General features: G+C 40.7%; 1 protein-coding gene across 1 annotated transcript in view; it reads left to right on the top strand.

Moving 5' to 3' along the window:
* The first annotated feature begins 6,141 nt into the window (after positions 1 to 6,141).
* Positions 6,142 to 14,488, top strand: part of LOC137970184 (general transcription factor IIH subunit 1-like) — a 17,467-nt gene continuing 9,120 nt past the window's right edge. Inside the window, exons 1-8 of the mRNA XM_068816703.1 lie at positions 6,142 to 6,325; positions 7,175 to 7,373; positions 8,034 to 8,130; positions 8,806 to 8,859; positions 9,530 to 9,623; positions 10,387 to 10,421; positions 11,589 to 11,709; positions 13,301 to 13,377. Coding sequence (XP_068672804.1) covers positions 6,175 to 6,325; positions 7,175 to 7,373; positions 8,034 to 8,130; positions 8,806 to 8,859; positions 9,530 to 9,623; positions 10,387 to 10,421; positions 11,589 to 11,709; positions 13,301 to 13,377 — 828 coding nt within the window. The 5' untranslated portion in view covers positions 6,142 to 6,174. The remainder of the gene's footprint in view (positions 6,326 to 7,174; positions 7,374 to 8,033; positions 8,131 to 8,805; positions 8,860 to 9,529; positions 9,624 to 10,386; positions 10,422 to 11,588; positions 11,710 to 13,300; positions 13,378 to 14,488) is intronic.

Below are 14,488 nucleotides of genomic sequence, written 5' to 3'. Positions count from 1 at the left end.
CCGAGACATAAACACTCTATTGTCTTTATTGTTCACTACTAAATTTTCTTCCGCGCGCCAGCTCAAAAATCATGTTGAATTATTTTCAACTTTATTAGACGAAAGCCGTGTCAGCCAATGTAAAATTTGCAAAAGAAAACAAACAAAAACCCTCTTAATACAATTTCGATTGTTTATTTTCCATAAGGCCGCTTGTTTACAGAGGTATTTTCAGCGGACGACTACTATCCATCCGGGTATTTTCCTCGGACGGGCACTATGGGCTGATAGTGTCTCTCCGCGGACGAACACCATCGCGTCACGTGATCAATTTAAACCAATAAGAATCGGAGAAAATTTAGTGGTGAACTATAACAGTTCATATACCTGCTGTACCTAATATGGTCAATAAAGCAAGCTAAAAACATTTTTGGCGCTCTGAGAAAAAATGACCGACAAAAGCGTTTTGGACCGGAATTGAGCTGAGGCAGAAGTCGATGCGGAGCGATTGCAGAATACCCGGTGGTCCGCAGTCCCGTAGTCATTGAATGAAAAGTGTTAAAGGGCAAGCACTAAAATGAACTCCCACCGCGGTCCGCAGTCCCGTAGTCGATGAGTGAAAACTGTTAAAGGGCAATCAGTAAAACGCACTGCCACCGCGGTCCGCAATCCCATAGTCGTTGAAAAGTGTAGTTAACCGAACCGCAAAATGAAAGCTAAAATTTTACGAGAATGCTTAGGCCTAATCACTAGTGGAAGCAAGTGCTTAGGCTTAATCAGTAAACGAGTGCTCTCTTCTTCACACGATCTCGTGAAAAGTGTAGTTAACCGAACCACAAAATTAAGGCTAACATTTTACGGGAATGCTTAGGCCTAATCACTGAAGCGAGCGCTTGGGCTTAATCGATAAACGAGTGCTTTCTTCTTCACACGATCTCATGAAAAGTGTAGTAAACCGAACCGCAAAATGAAAGCTAACGATTGCAGAATACCCAGTTTGGGAACAAAAATCCAACGATTAGGTCAAAAGCCAGTAGGTTCCGAAGAATGCCAAACTCTTTGCTACACAAATGTTAAGTGGTGAGTGTACAAATTATGGCGGCAGCGAACTACTAACTGATCCATTGAATGGAAAACATATTATGCCGTGAGTGCTAGCCACTGCACCATCACGACAACCCTGCTGAGTAATCAGTGAAGTTATTGGTTAGCCACGTACACAGGGGCACCCAACGTCAATTTTCGGGTAATATCTGTTCGGAAGACTGTTTGAGGTCTAGAATTTTCGGAACATTTCTTGTAGAATTTCTTGCTTGCCTTCCTGTCCTAGGATTTTCGAAGTTCTAAAAAATGGTATAATTGCCCATTTATAACGGATTTTTACCCTAAAAAGGTCACCTAGAATTTTCGGGAGCCTTTTTTCTGCCTGAAATTTTCGAAAAGGTAAGTTCGGATCCCTATAATTTTTGTATCACTAGACTTTCAGCTAGGAAATCCGAACAGATAAAAAAAATTAAGGGGATAAAAATATGCCTATATGTACCGTTTAAATACTAAAATACGTTTAACGATGCTATGTGTAAGTGGTTTTGAACTATATTGTCTTTGGTTGCCCGTGACGCACAGGGTTCCAGCAGTGGGTGTCTCGGTGCGCCCGCGATCCTCGATCGCGGGCGCACCGAGACAACCACGGCTGGAGACTGAGCTTAGTTAGTAGTTCGCTGCCGCTATTTGTACATTCACCACTTTGACCCATTTTGAATGAAAAAAAGCGTTGTGTATCCTTCGGATCCTACTAGCTTGTGACTACATCGTTGGATTTCCAGCCTTGTTGATTGAAAAATACAATTTGTTATCAGCTGGTAGCCTATGAACCATCCTCGGATGATCCGATGTACCGGGCGGGGGTACGTCCTGTTCCTCAATGTTAAATCGCCGGGGAATCCCGTGGCTAACTAAACTTCACTGATTGCTCTGTTGCCAGCAGGGTTGTTAGCACTTAACTTGTATACAAATTGTCTTCTTCTCTCTCGTCCGCCTGTGAACCATCGTCCTGGTTGATCCAGCGTCATCTAGTTGGGGAAAAACGTGGGCCTGGTATGACCACGTAATAATTCCCATTCGCTATCCAGATTGGTCATGTAGCCAGCATGCTTGCTCTGATAGTGTAGTGGTGATCACAACCGGTAATCAGAGGGATTTGGGTTCAAATCCTGCTTATATAGGGCATAAGATGTTTCTCTCCAATGAACAATGTCATTTAGGGGTTGTCCTTTCATGGTCCCTTCGAAGTGCATTGATTAACTACACTTTGTCGATGCTTGGACTGTGAATCCTGGATCCTCCTGGGGGCAGAGATGCACTGTTGGCTCGAGAGACCCTCTTAACTTGCATCAAGAGAAAATGAGGGGACAGAGAAGGAGGCTCAGGGCGTTGGCCGGGATATGTCATGTCCACGAAAGTTATTTTTAGACGAGCGGAAGTCTTTGTTCTAGCGGAAGTCTGTCTTCCGAGACGTCCGCATGCATAAACGTTAAGTCCACTTCGTCCGCCATTACATGAAATCTTTGCTTTTCTTTCAAACATCAGACCGAGGTTGGCCTGCATGCGGACGTCTCGGAAGACAGTTTCTGGTCTAAAAATAATTTTCGTGGACATGACATATCCCAAGGGCTGGACCGGGAGCCTCTCTCTCTGTCCCCTCATTTTCTCTTGCTTGCATATATATCGTTGGAATTACGATTTCATGTCCAAATTGAGCACTCTACTAGGAATTGTGCCTGCTCATTAGGACGCTAGTTAGGCCACTCTGGCGTGGCTTAGATAGACCACATGTGTGGGACATTTGGGGTGACTTTTTAAGCTAAACCTCCATCCAACTTTGACATTAGTATTGCCCTGACGAGGCCCAGAAAGCCGGAACAGTACTGTCTGCAGTTAGCCGCACTTTTCTACGTTACTTGCATCAGATCGATACTTGAATATGCATGTCCAGTCTTCCACCGGGCGCTGCCATCGTACCTTAGTGACGACCTAGAGAGATTGCAAAAGCGTGCTATGAAAGTAATATATCCGCTACTCTCATACACTGCGGCTCTTAAAGAGTCTGGCCTGTCAACACTTCATGAAAGAAGAAAAGTCATTTCATCAAAGACCTTCGCTGCAATCAAAGAAGACAAATCTCACAAACTTCATGAGCTACTTCCTAAAAACATCACTGGACGATATAGCCTTAGGAACAATAGACTTTTCATTCTTCCTAAGTGCAAGACTGAACGTTGCAAGTCAAGTTTTATAATCAGCCATATTTTTAGCCAATAGATTTTAAGTGGGGAGACGTGGGTTAAATTTATAATACTATTTTTAACATTATTTCTTTTAAATTGATTCTATGCTGTAAATAATTCGTAATCCAGCCTATGGCTGCAATATTTTATTACTATTAAACTATCTATCTATCTATCTATCTATCTATCTATCTATCTATCTATCCATAGCAACCAAGAATTTGTTTATGTATCACTGACTGACTTATTTATTATCTTTAATTTCCAAAAAGCCTCAGAACTGAAATGATCGAGTTTTTTTTTTCACGTTGAGCATCGCTTACTCGTAGCTTACTCACTGTTTCTGTCTGTCTGTCTGTCTGTCTGTCTGTCTGTCTCTCTCTCTCTCTCTTCGTGTTTCGTTTTACAACATATTAAAAAAAAATCAGCTGTTTTTTTGGTTGCCTTCAAAATTGTTGCTTGTTTTACTAATCCAGTGACAAGTGCAGTCACGAGACGCTCTCCAAGCAAATTTCCGATAAAAAATGTGGTTTCCAGTAGTATATTTAACGTACGGACGAACGGTCGCACGATAACGTCATAACCAAAACCACTTTCCACGTGCATTCGGTCGCATCCCGTTGAGCCAGTTGATCCTAGCCGAAAAGCCCTTGTAGAGAGCTGTCAACTAAGCGCATTTACATTTACATTCCATACGCTGTCGAAAAGTACAACTTTTCTCTGTGAAACAGGGTACTGGCTGCTGCAAAGGATTACAGTAATACTGGAGCAACAGACTCTTCTTTGCTCTGTAAATAACTTTGGATTGTTCTGAATGATTAATACGGTCCTTGTAAGAAAAGAAAGATGCTCTGAAAAACAATCTTAAAGTTAACACAAGAGTAGAATTTGTACACACAAGATTTCAGGCGTTTAGCGACTTGGTTGCTTTGCAAACCTAAGTAGGGAAGTAGGATAACAATATCTTTCTTAGGAACTGTAGACACTGCATTGCTATGCTGATCTTGTTTGTTTTTGTTATTATCTGTAATTTCCAATAATAACATATTTGGAACTAACAACAATGTGCACAGTACATGTGGGAAACTACTATGCCTGCGGCCCGTCAGGAAAAAATCCCTTAAACCTGAACCCTCCCGAGCGCAGTCAAGCAAAATCTCGAGTAAGAGAGGTCATTGAACTTTAAAAGATGGTGCAGACTTCACTAATTCAAAAAAATAGGTGAGCATACGAGACAGCAGCACAGCTAGTCTAGAATGACTCCCGCTGTCAAGGCGTTTTGTGTTCCCCGGTGTTATCCGATCCCCCGAACACTCAACAGTAGTGCTGTGTGTTCCCCCTTCGCCATAACGATAAATACGATAGCAGAATAAGAATACAGAAAGTATCCGTAACATGCATAAGAAGCTAACCTTAGGCCTCATTAGGCCTAAACAAAGCTCTTATGCATGTTTAGGATACTTTTTGTATTCATATTCTGCAATCATATTTATCGTTATGGCGAAGGGGGAACACACAGCACTAGTACTCAGTGTTCGGGGGAACAGATAACACCGGGGAACACTAAATGCTGTGACACCGCCAGAACATGTCCTCGCCTTGTCGCTATGGCAACTGTAATCTTATGGGAACCGTGAAAACGTTACTACGGTATGACTATTCCGGGGTTGGGGGTACGGGGGGATTACATCTGGGTTAGGGTAAGGGTTAGAACACCGAAAACAAGCGAAGTAATGCATGGATGCTTTTGACACCAAAAATATAGATAAAATAGGCGGAAAATGCTTAATAATGCTGGCAATTCCTTTCGAGAAAAAGTGTCAAAAAAATGCTCGTTAAGTCAAATTATGCCGAAAAGAATGCTAGCATAATTGGGAAAGGCCTAGTTACCCAAACCCAGACCTAATCACCCCCAAAATAACCCCTGCGCCACCCTTCACCCTACCCTCACCCCCACCCCCGAAATTGTCAAGCCGGTATTTCTGCGAACCGGAGCAAAGTACCAAACTTTCTCGCATCGATGGGTTACCATCTTTCTTAACCATGGTACTTCGCGGAGCTCCGCTACTAAAGACACTAAACAAACCAGAGAATTTCCCGCCAAAGTTTTCGCGCCCTGCACAGAAATGCGGCAGTAATCGACAAAAATTGAGCAGGCCCGGGGACCGGGGTGAAATTCAGCATTGGTTTTGCGCCGATCAACTCGAAACTTCAACATCCCCCTTCCCCGTCCCCTGATCCCCCGGGAAAAGCCCGGGCATTTAAACATTTGACGATTGGATCATTCAAATTTCCGCCCCTTCGGGCCAAAATGGTGTTCAAATGCCCTACCCTATAGTCAGATTTGTCTGTGATACCCTACTAAAGAACAATCGTCGTCGGCTCTGGCGCTCCTCCTATTTTTTATTTTTTATTTTATTTTATTTGTTCCTCCAATCCCGAAATAATACATAATTGAGTGGATATAGGTTAAAAAAAAAAAAAAGAAAAAGAAGCGCTCCTCCTGTCTTTAATAAAGACCTTTTGAAGGCCTTTTTTGTAAGCCTAGTGCTCACAAATGCTACACTCTTTCATCTCGTCCAAACACGTGTTTTATAGCTGTTAGCAACTTCGGCGCCCGAAAAAAAAAAATTGAAACCGGACACTTCCAGTTCAATTTTCTTTACCCCACGCAGGCAAACGTCAAATTCCCCACTCCTCGGCCACAGAAGATAGTCAAATGCCCGGGGTTTGCCCTGGTGTGTGTGGGGTAGGAGGGGGAATTTGATCAGCGCGGTGGTCGGCTCCAAATTTCGGCTCCGGGCTGACATCTGCCCCTGGGTCCCCCTAGTGGTTTTGCCTGGGTGAAATGATATGAGAAAAGGAAGTCAGCGGTCACTCCCACGTCACTACGTGCGGCCGTCCCAAGATGGCGGACGGAGAGACTGTACTTCTTGAAGTGATAAATACAAAGCATAAAAAGAATGGTGGAGTGTTACGTCTCCTCTCAAACACGTTAGTCTGGATCCCTCATGGTTCGGATAATCCCAAGCTTTCATGTGCATACTCTGAGATAAAAGGTGAAACTCGAGAACACTCTAGTATTGAAATGCTTTCGAATTTAGTTGAAGCTTTTACATGTAGCGTGTAGACTTGATGCAAAGCTAAACTAATATGGCTTTAAGGCCATACTTCTGAAATCGTGATGTGATTTAAAACTAAGCATAACTTGTTGTGAAATGCGTTGTGTGGCGCAGGCTTCGCTTGGATTGAAAAAAAAAAAATTTAAACTTGCACGTACTCTAAGTTTAAATTTATTTAGGTCACGTGTCGGTCGTAAATTTAACACCAACGCTGTGCAACGCATATGCACCAGGGGAAGTTTAGTATGGATCTGTTTTTTGCACATTGAAGCTATCAGGGGATCATATGTACCCTTCGTCTTTATTTTGGGATAAAACGGAGAAGGACTTACTATATATGGCAGGAAGTCCGGCAATAGATTGTTGTTCTAAATTAGGTACATAACACCCATCTCGTAACTCATTAGCTGCGTAATGTACACTGAAATTAAAAACTAACGCAAATCAAGTCAAATGTTGGTTTTTGAGGAGAGGGGAAAACGGGAGTACCCGGAGAAAAACCTCTCAATGCAGAGAAGAGATTCAACAAACTCAACCCACATATGAGACAGAGTCTGGGAATCGAACATGGGTCATACAGTGGGGGGCAAGTGCACACACCGCTGCGCCATCCCTGTACCCCAAAACATTGACATTCAGATAATGAAGCATTATCCTAGCATCTGAGTGACAGTGATGACAAAAGATAATTACCCATAGTTGATGTGTACTGTAATACAATCTACAGTAGCTGTTTATATTGTTAAATCGGTTGTGCTTTAAATTGAAATCTGTTTATGTAAATAGTTCAGCGTATAAGTCCTGAAGGAAGTTCCAAAATACAGATTCAGCTTGTTCTCCATGATGGAAACACATTCACATTTCAATTCACGAGTGAACCACAGGCACATGCGAAGAAGGAAAGAGATGAAGCAAAGGATCTGCTTGCACAGCTCATCCCAGCACACAGGAAGAAAGCAAACAAGGAACTGGAGGAGAAGAACAGGTGCGTACAAACACAGTCATCATGACCCCAAATTATATATTAGTTAGGTGTAAATACATATGAGATTAGCATATCAACCCATTGACTCTTGGGGTTCCCCATAGACGAGTAAAATCGTCTGGCATTAGACAGAGTAAAATACTAAGTCTGGCTGGTTTAGGCCGGTTTGGGTGTTAAAGGGTTAATTGCTAATAATTATTGCTAATTTCATTATTTTAAGTACTTAAAAGTGCATGTTACGTGTAGTAACTGACCGTTTCTCTTGTAAGCGTTTTTAGGCTAATTCAACAAATTAATCATTCAGACAAGCAAATTATTAAGAATTCCAACTGTCTGGAGAAATATCTGCTGGATATTTAAGTGTACCCAAGAAGTCTAATGAGAACTACATGTAACAGAACAATGTTAACCACAGTATTATTGTCTGACTGGAACCTGGGAGCTGTGGATTGTCTAGAGTCCAAATTGTGTGGCCAATAATTGCTTCCTCTAGATCGTGCACACGTAATAAATTATTTAATTTTTAAGAGCACTTACACATACTATTATCATAAGGTAGTTTCATTCTTGGAAACAAACTTGGTATGCATGGTCAACATGGTAAGACAACTATGTGTGTACTGGGAACTTTTTATTTTTATCTTGTTATTTAATATACAGAATGCTTAAAGATAACCCAGAGTTGTATCAGCTGTATAAAGATTTGGTCGTCAGCAGTGTTATTACGGCTGAAGAGTTTTGGGCAAATCGGGGAAAGGTATGTACTAGTCAAGTCTATAGCTCCCTACTTGTATATCACTGGATCAATGATCCTTGCTTCAATAAAAAACAGTCATTATTTTGTCAAAGTTTCATGCCCATGTACAGTACTAGCCTCCTACGCAGACATTCTTGTGACTTGATGTCACACAATCTTTTCTCCTCAACGAACGTTTGCTAAAACAAGCCACACATTCCTTTCCCTTTGTTAAGTAGAGCATGCTGTCATCTGGAAATCATGTGCGGGTTACAGAGGAACCAATCGGCGCTGTGTAAATGTAGATCGCTCCCCTGAGAGCGTCAATGCATCAACTTCTTCTTTGGATGAAACAGGTCGTGGGTATGCATTTGGACTCCCACGAGTCAAAATGCGGGTGCTTAGCAAGGGTATGGTGTCGTAGCTTCTAACATTGAAAGCACCGTGGCATTATATAAATACAAATAACAGTATTAAAGTATTGTGAGTGTATTTCAACTGCACTAAAACCATTACCTTCAAGCACAATGAACACAACAAGGACAGTGGCGAAAAGAAAGTTTGGAAAAATCCCGAAGCTTGGCGCCATTATTTTTCTGATCAAAATATTTCCATTGTTTTATCACATACATCTGCATGGTCTTTTTACACTAATTTCCATTTGTTTACACATGCTTATACTTCCTTTCAACACAGGATATTCAAACTGTGCAAGCGGACCAAGCCATTGGATTGTCTTCGGCATTACTTGTACGTTGATTTGGCCACACACAGATGTACATGTATCACCTCTTGTTGTGACCCTAAGAATGTATCTTAATTTCTACTTTCATAATATTAATTTTGATAATTAATCTTGCTTGTGATAGCAAGCACTTTCTTTAGAAGTAATTATACAAATCTAGCAAGGCCAATGAACCGTACATTAAATTTTCTCCACTCCACATATGGTGAATAAAGTACTCCAAATAAAGTACTGGCATTATGAAACTTTGTTAGGAATATTAAGGAAAAGAATAATTATTACTGTTTAAAGCACTTGTTTAAAAAGTGAACCACATAGGTTTTTCTTCCAATTAACCAACTGCTTACACTGTACCTTAAAATAATACATGTAGGAGCTTGGAGTATCTAGTAGAGAATTCCCCTGTACAATGTAGCTATTCCTACAACACAGCCATAACCCCGAACCGAACCTACATGTACATTGTAAGCCTCCATAACACTGGTTGGATGCTTCACCCATTGAGCTAGTAGAACTCACTGGGTAGAGCATCCGACTGGTCGGTGTTATGGAGGTCGTAGGTTCGATTCCTGCCTAGGACAGCACACCTTTCCATGTCTTTGTTTGTTTGTTTGTTTGAGAAGCAGACAATTTGAAAAAAATCTTACAATTTGAGTACATTTTGTTTCTGTGCAGGCAGACATGCAACCTGAAAGCTCTGGCTGTAACGAAGTAAAATACAACTTAAATGTTGACACTATTGAAGCAATATTCAAAACTTATCCTGCAGGTAATGTCTGTGTAATCTTACTTAAGACTTCTGTTTCGTGTGTGAATTGCCTTTTTCCTGGCAAACAAAAACAAAATATATTTTAAAGTTAATTTTATAGTCACCTATTTTCAGAGGTAGCAATGCATTTGAAGTCTGCTTTAAATATTATAATAATTGTTGTTTGTTGCTGGTAACTTTTGTCACTTAAATGGGAACTGGACGGATAATATTTAATGCTTATGAGGTTAAGAAACACAGAAAATTAAACCATAATGTGTCCACCTCAACCTGAAAAAAAAGCTATAGCAAAATAGTACCATACTTTTCTGCTGAGTCAAGCCGAATGCCATGTTCAGTGCCAAAGAATGAAAAAAACACCAAGACAATTCTGCTACGAGTCATATGAGAAAGCCCTCTCAATCTCTGTTCTTTTGAAGTTCTTGAGTGGTACATGTAAAACATTGCAGATACAAATGTCCAACCAACAGCAACACGTTCAAAGGAGGTACTGCTTAGTACCAGAGAGGATTATTGCCATTTTTCTTTATTTCTTTCTTTGGTCGCCATTATGAACGACGTCTCTTATATTTATTATTACTTTATTATTAATAGCATTGCTTAAATCTAAGTACTCTGCTTTTTGTGTACTACTCTCATGCTGCATCCCTTGTGTTTTCCATCACCATGCTCCTTTAGAGTGAAGGAAACTAATGCTTTTGGTAGAAAATTAATTGCTCTCTTTACATATTATTAATTTGCTCTTGTCACATTCACTTGTTAGTGAAGAAGAAGCATCAAGAGGTTGTGCCTCATGAGGTAAGGCAACTATGGAACATTTACAGTCCTACATGTATAATCAATCTCTCTAGTAATGAAAAAAAAAAGACTAGAGGAGCAGTGGATCAGTATTCCTTGTACCCAAATATGCATCAGCTGGTGTCTATTACAATAATTCCTCACCTTCAAGCGCTAATTAGCACCAAACTGCGGTTTGGCTTTCATCAGTCAAATTAGTTTTCTGAACATAGCCGGGAAGATCAACTCCGCTTCTGGAAAGCAAATTGGAGCTTTTGTTTAGTTCACAGCATGAATGCCATTGTAATGATATGTTTTTAGAGGTCCTTCAGTAAAAAGATTCATACATATTCTGTCGCTTTCCACTGGCATTGAGTGCGAATGTACACGTACCTGTACCATGGGAACCAAAGATTCTGATTGCTAGGTTATGTCATGCACCAATTGATTTTGGCATCCATGATTTTGGGTCAACTCTTGGCTTGACATCTGAAGTTTGATTGATGGAAGCCAAAATGCACTTTGGCCGTTGACACTCAAAGATGAGATTCTGCAGCTCGAAAATTGCAGCAAAGGGGTCATCTGGATGTGATGTTTCTTTGTATACAAACTCTAAACTATCATTTTCTTCAGTTGTATTAAAGTGAGAGGATCATGAAAAAATCCAGGCTCAAACCCAGTCCTGAGTGTACAGGATTACACTGCTCAGTACATAATGTTGTGTACATGATTGTTTACTATAACACCAAGCTGTTGAGCTACATGTATTTGAGAGCAGGTCAATTCATGTACAGAGCTGGAGCTGCAGATTTGAAACATTTTTTTCACAGAAAAAGATCATTACTTGGGTGAGCAAGGTGGGAGTAAGGTACTGTGTTACAGTAGTAAAGGAGCACTCTCCATCTGTGAGAACTGTGCTCTGCAGTCTTGCAGACCTACAGTTGTGTATTGACGCCTGGATTGGATCAAGAGAGTACATGTACACTTTATCAGGATGTGTGGCAAGCAACTGATGAAGTTTTCATTATCTGTGACAATCTTTCCATTAGAAAATTGTTTCACATCCACAGTTCCAAAGTTACCTAATATTAAACTAGTAATAATAGTAATTAATATTATCGTGACTTTCACACCCCCTTACTCTCGTAGTCCACTACATCATGAGTTTTACTTTTATTTGACTTTCAGATGCCAGAGAAAGACTTCTGGACAAAGTTTTTCCAGTCACACTATTTTCACAGGGATAGAGTCAGCTCAAGACCAACCCCTGGGGATATGTTTACTGAATGTGCAAAGGAAGATGAGCATGGTAAAATGAGCGTATTACATGTACCTCTCACTTGCGTGTACTTACGTGTATGACGGTATTTGTCTGAAATTGTAGATACATGTATGAGACCATTGCTTTCAGAGAGAGTAAACTGGTTGGTATGCGGTCACAAATAACATTAAAAAGCTGCTGCAGTAAATAAAGATTAAACATATTTTTTGACCGATCACTACGGGTCATTCTATTTTTTATCCTCTCTCATTATACATTCTGTTCAATGATAATCCTGCCCTCTTGTCTACTGTACATCAAACTTCTTCATCATCATCATTGAGCCTCCTCGTCGTCCTCCTAGATATCTTCTCCAGTAAAACCAGAAGCACGTGGCCTTCAAGCATGTAACTTGCAACTCTTTTGCTCGGAACAAAGCTGGGGATTTTAGAACACCAATTTCATGCCCAAATGTGGACAAAAAATTAATACGATTGAACCTGCTCACGCTGGAAAATGCACAGTCAAGCTATTTCGCATCCAAATGAGGAAATTTTTAAACTAAAAAAACCCCCGCTCTGAAACAGAGGCAAATGCTTTGTTGTCATGAGGTTATGGTAAAACTCGGTCCACCAGATGTCCTGGACCGAGAATTTTGTACCTCTGAGTTCAGGTCTTATACGTGGACCTAGGAACTTTGGAGCTGTTTGCAGTTCGTCACTTCTTTATGCCAGTACTCGTTCTTATTGCCCTCTGTGAATCTGTAATCAGGCTCTATTTTTCAATTAGTTTTATGCTGTACATACATACATACAATGTACGTGTACTGTGGAGTTCAGTTTCAGCGAAGGACAAAATGTACAGTTGGAGAACTAGGACCTGATCCCAGGTTGGCCTCTGTATTCAGAAGTAAAGTTCTTTGCCAGCATATAATTAATAGGAAAATTAAATTAATAGGAAATTTATCCTATAATTATTATCACCTTTATAGATCTCCAAAAACTTGAAAGTATGATGTAAATGTTGGAGTTTGTCACGGCATTCAGTTTTTGATTTGCTGTTTGTCAATAATGATAATAGGGAGCTTAAGCAACGACAACGGCGACAGCAACAAGAACGTCATCTCAAAATATAAATTTGCGTTATTTTAATCGCTTCGTGACTATTTCCTCAAAGATGACACCAGTCAGAACGGCACTCCATTTTAGGAGAGAAAATGAAAATTTATCCTCAAGTGCTGACGTTCTTCATAAAACCAAAAACTTGGCTATTTCACGTTGCTGTTTTGCTGACGACGGCAACGAAATGGACAAAAGTGAAAAAGGCATGTGCAGGGCGTGCAAAGCTATTGTTTTTAACCACTAAATATGCAAATTCGTGACGTTCTCATTGACGTCGCCGTTGTCGTTGCTTAAGCTCCCTAACATTATTATTATTTTGCACGCAGCAAACTTCAGTGAAGGACTGTTGTTTAAAAGCCACCAAGGGACTACTGTTGTACATGTACTCTCTCAATGTTGAGTGGCTCCGCAGGGAAAGGGTGTTTTTTTTGAAGTCCTGGAACTGTCGGTAAAGTACATATACAGCGTACTTATGTGAATTCTGAGCTTCAATAGTCAATCCAATTTCCTTTTCACAGAACAACTGAAAAGGAAACTTGCCACCTTTAAGGATCCCTTACTAGACTTAACTGGGGCTTCTCCAGTTCCAGATGAGGTAATACATTTGATTATTTCTTCTACTTATTTTTTCATTCATTTCCTTTATTTCTAATACTTTGAACCTGGCATTCTCCTGTTGACCCTTGCTGTGTAAACCCAAATTATGTTGGAAAGATGGAATGTAACTGTATTATACAGCGTACACACTGTAGATATTTTTCAATGTTTTTTTTCATGGGTCACTGACAAAAATCATGGTCATTGGACAAAATTAATTGTTGAGACATTAATTACTTCATTTTCCTTGTCTACAATGTATCTTGTTTTTTGGCTAAATGTGTGCTTTTTGGGAGGGTAAGGATGGCACAGTGGTAACACTGTCTTGTGCCTCACACCACTGTGGACTCGGGATCGCATCCTGAGATGGTACAATGTATGTGCGCTGAGTTTCAGTCAATCTCAATCCTACTTTGAGGGTTTTCCTCTGGGTTCCCCGTTTTCCTCCCTCATTAAAATCGACTCCCAGCCAGGAGCCCATTACCTGGAGCCTCCATCTTCCACATTAACCCTCTGAGTCAACCCTGTCCTGTATCTTTCTATTTTTAGAAGCACCTCGCAGGGAGGCTTTACTGGGTGTTTTCACAAGAGCTGATCATAACAGACCCATGGTCAGCCATTTATTTCGTCACATACGTATGTGACGTATGTGAACCACTTCACGTATGTTCTCAGTCACATACGTCACATACGTCAAAATGTAGTAGTTCTAAAAATAGAAAGATACGGGACAGGGTTGACTCAAGGGTACAATACAGATGGAAGCTCCGGGTAGTGGACTCCTGTCCCGGCATATTCCATCTGGTTGTGGTGCTGTGCTCCGAGGTGATTCGTGTACATGGGTCGTGTTCAGGGCCCGAGCGCCTAGCACCAGCTGCACAGCTTCTTCGGTCTGAGCTAAGTTGTGGAGCTGTGCCCATAGCAATTCAGTCTCCGACTGGGATTAAGGGCGATTAGCAGGTCAGATATTATTATTATATTACTTTTTACAAATTATGTACATGTAGCCTGATAAAGATAATAAAATTATTTATCTCTCCCCCCTCCTGAAACCTCCCTCTGCAATTTCCCTTGATTGTGTGACAAAAATTAATTGACAAAACAAGTGG

This window comes from Montipora foliosa, chromosome 9 (assembly GCF_036669935.1).
Source record: "Montipora foliosa isolate CH-2021 chromosome 9, ASM3666993v2, whole genome shotgun sequence".
In the NCBI taxonomy this organism is placed as follows: Eukaryota; Metazoa; Cnidaria; class Anthozoa; order Scleractinia; family Acroporidae; genus Montipora; species Montipora foliosa.
This window is presented reverse-complemented; position numbering and strand designations above follow the sequence as displayed.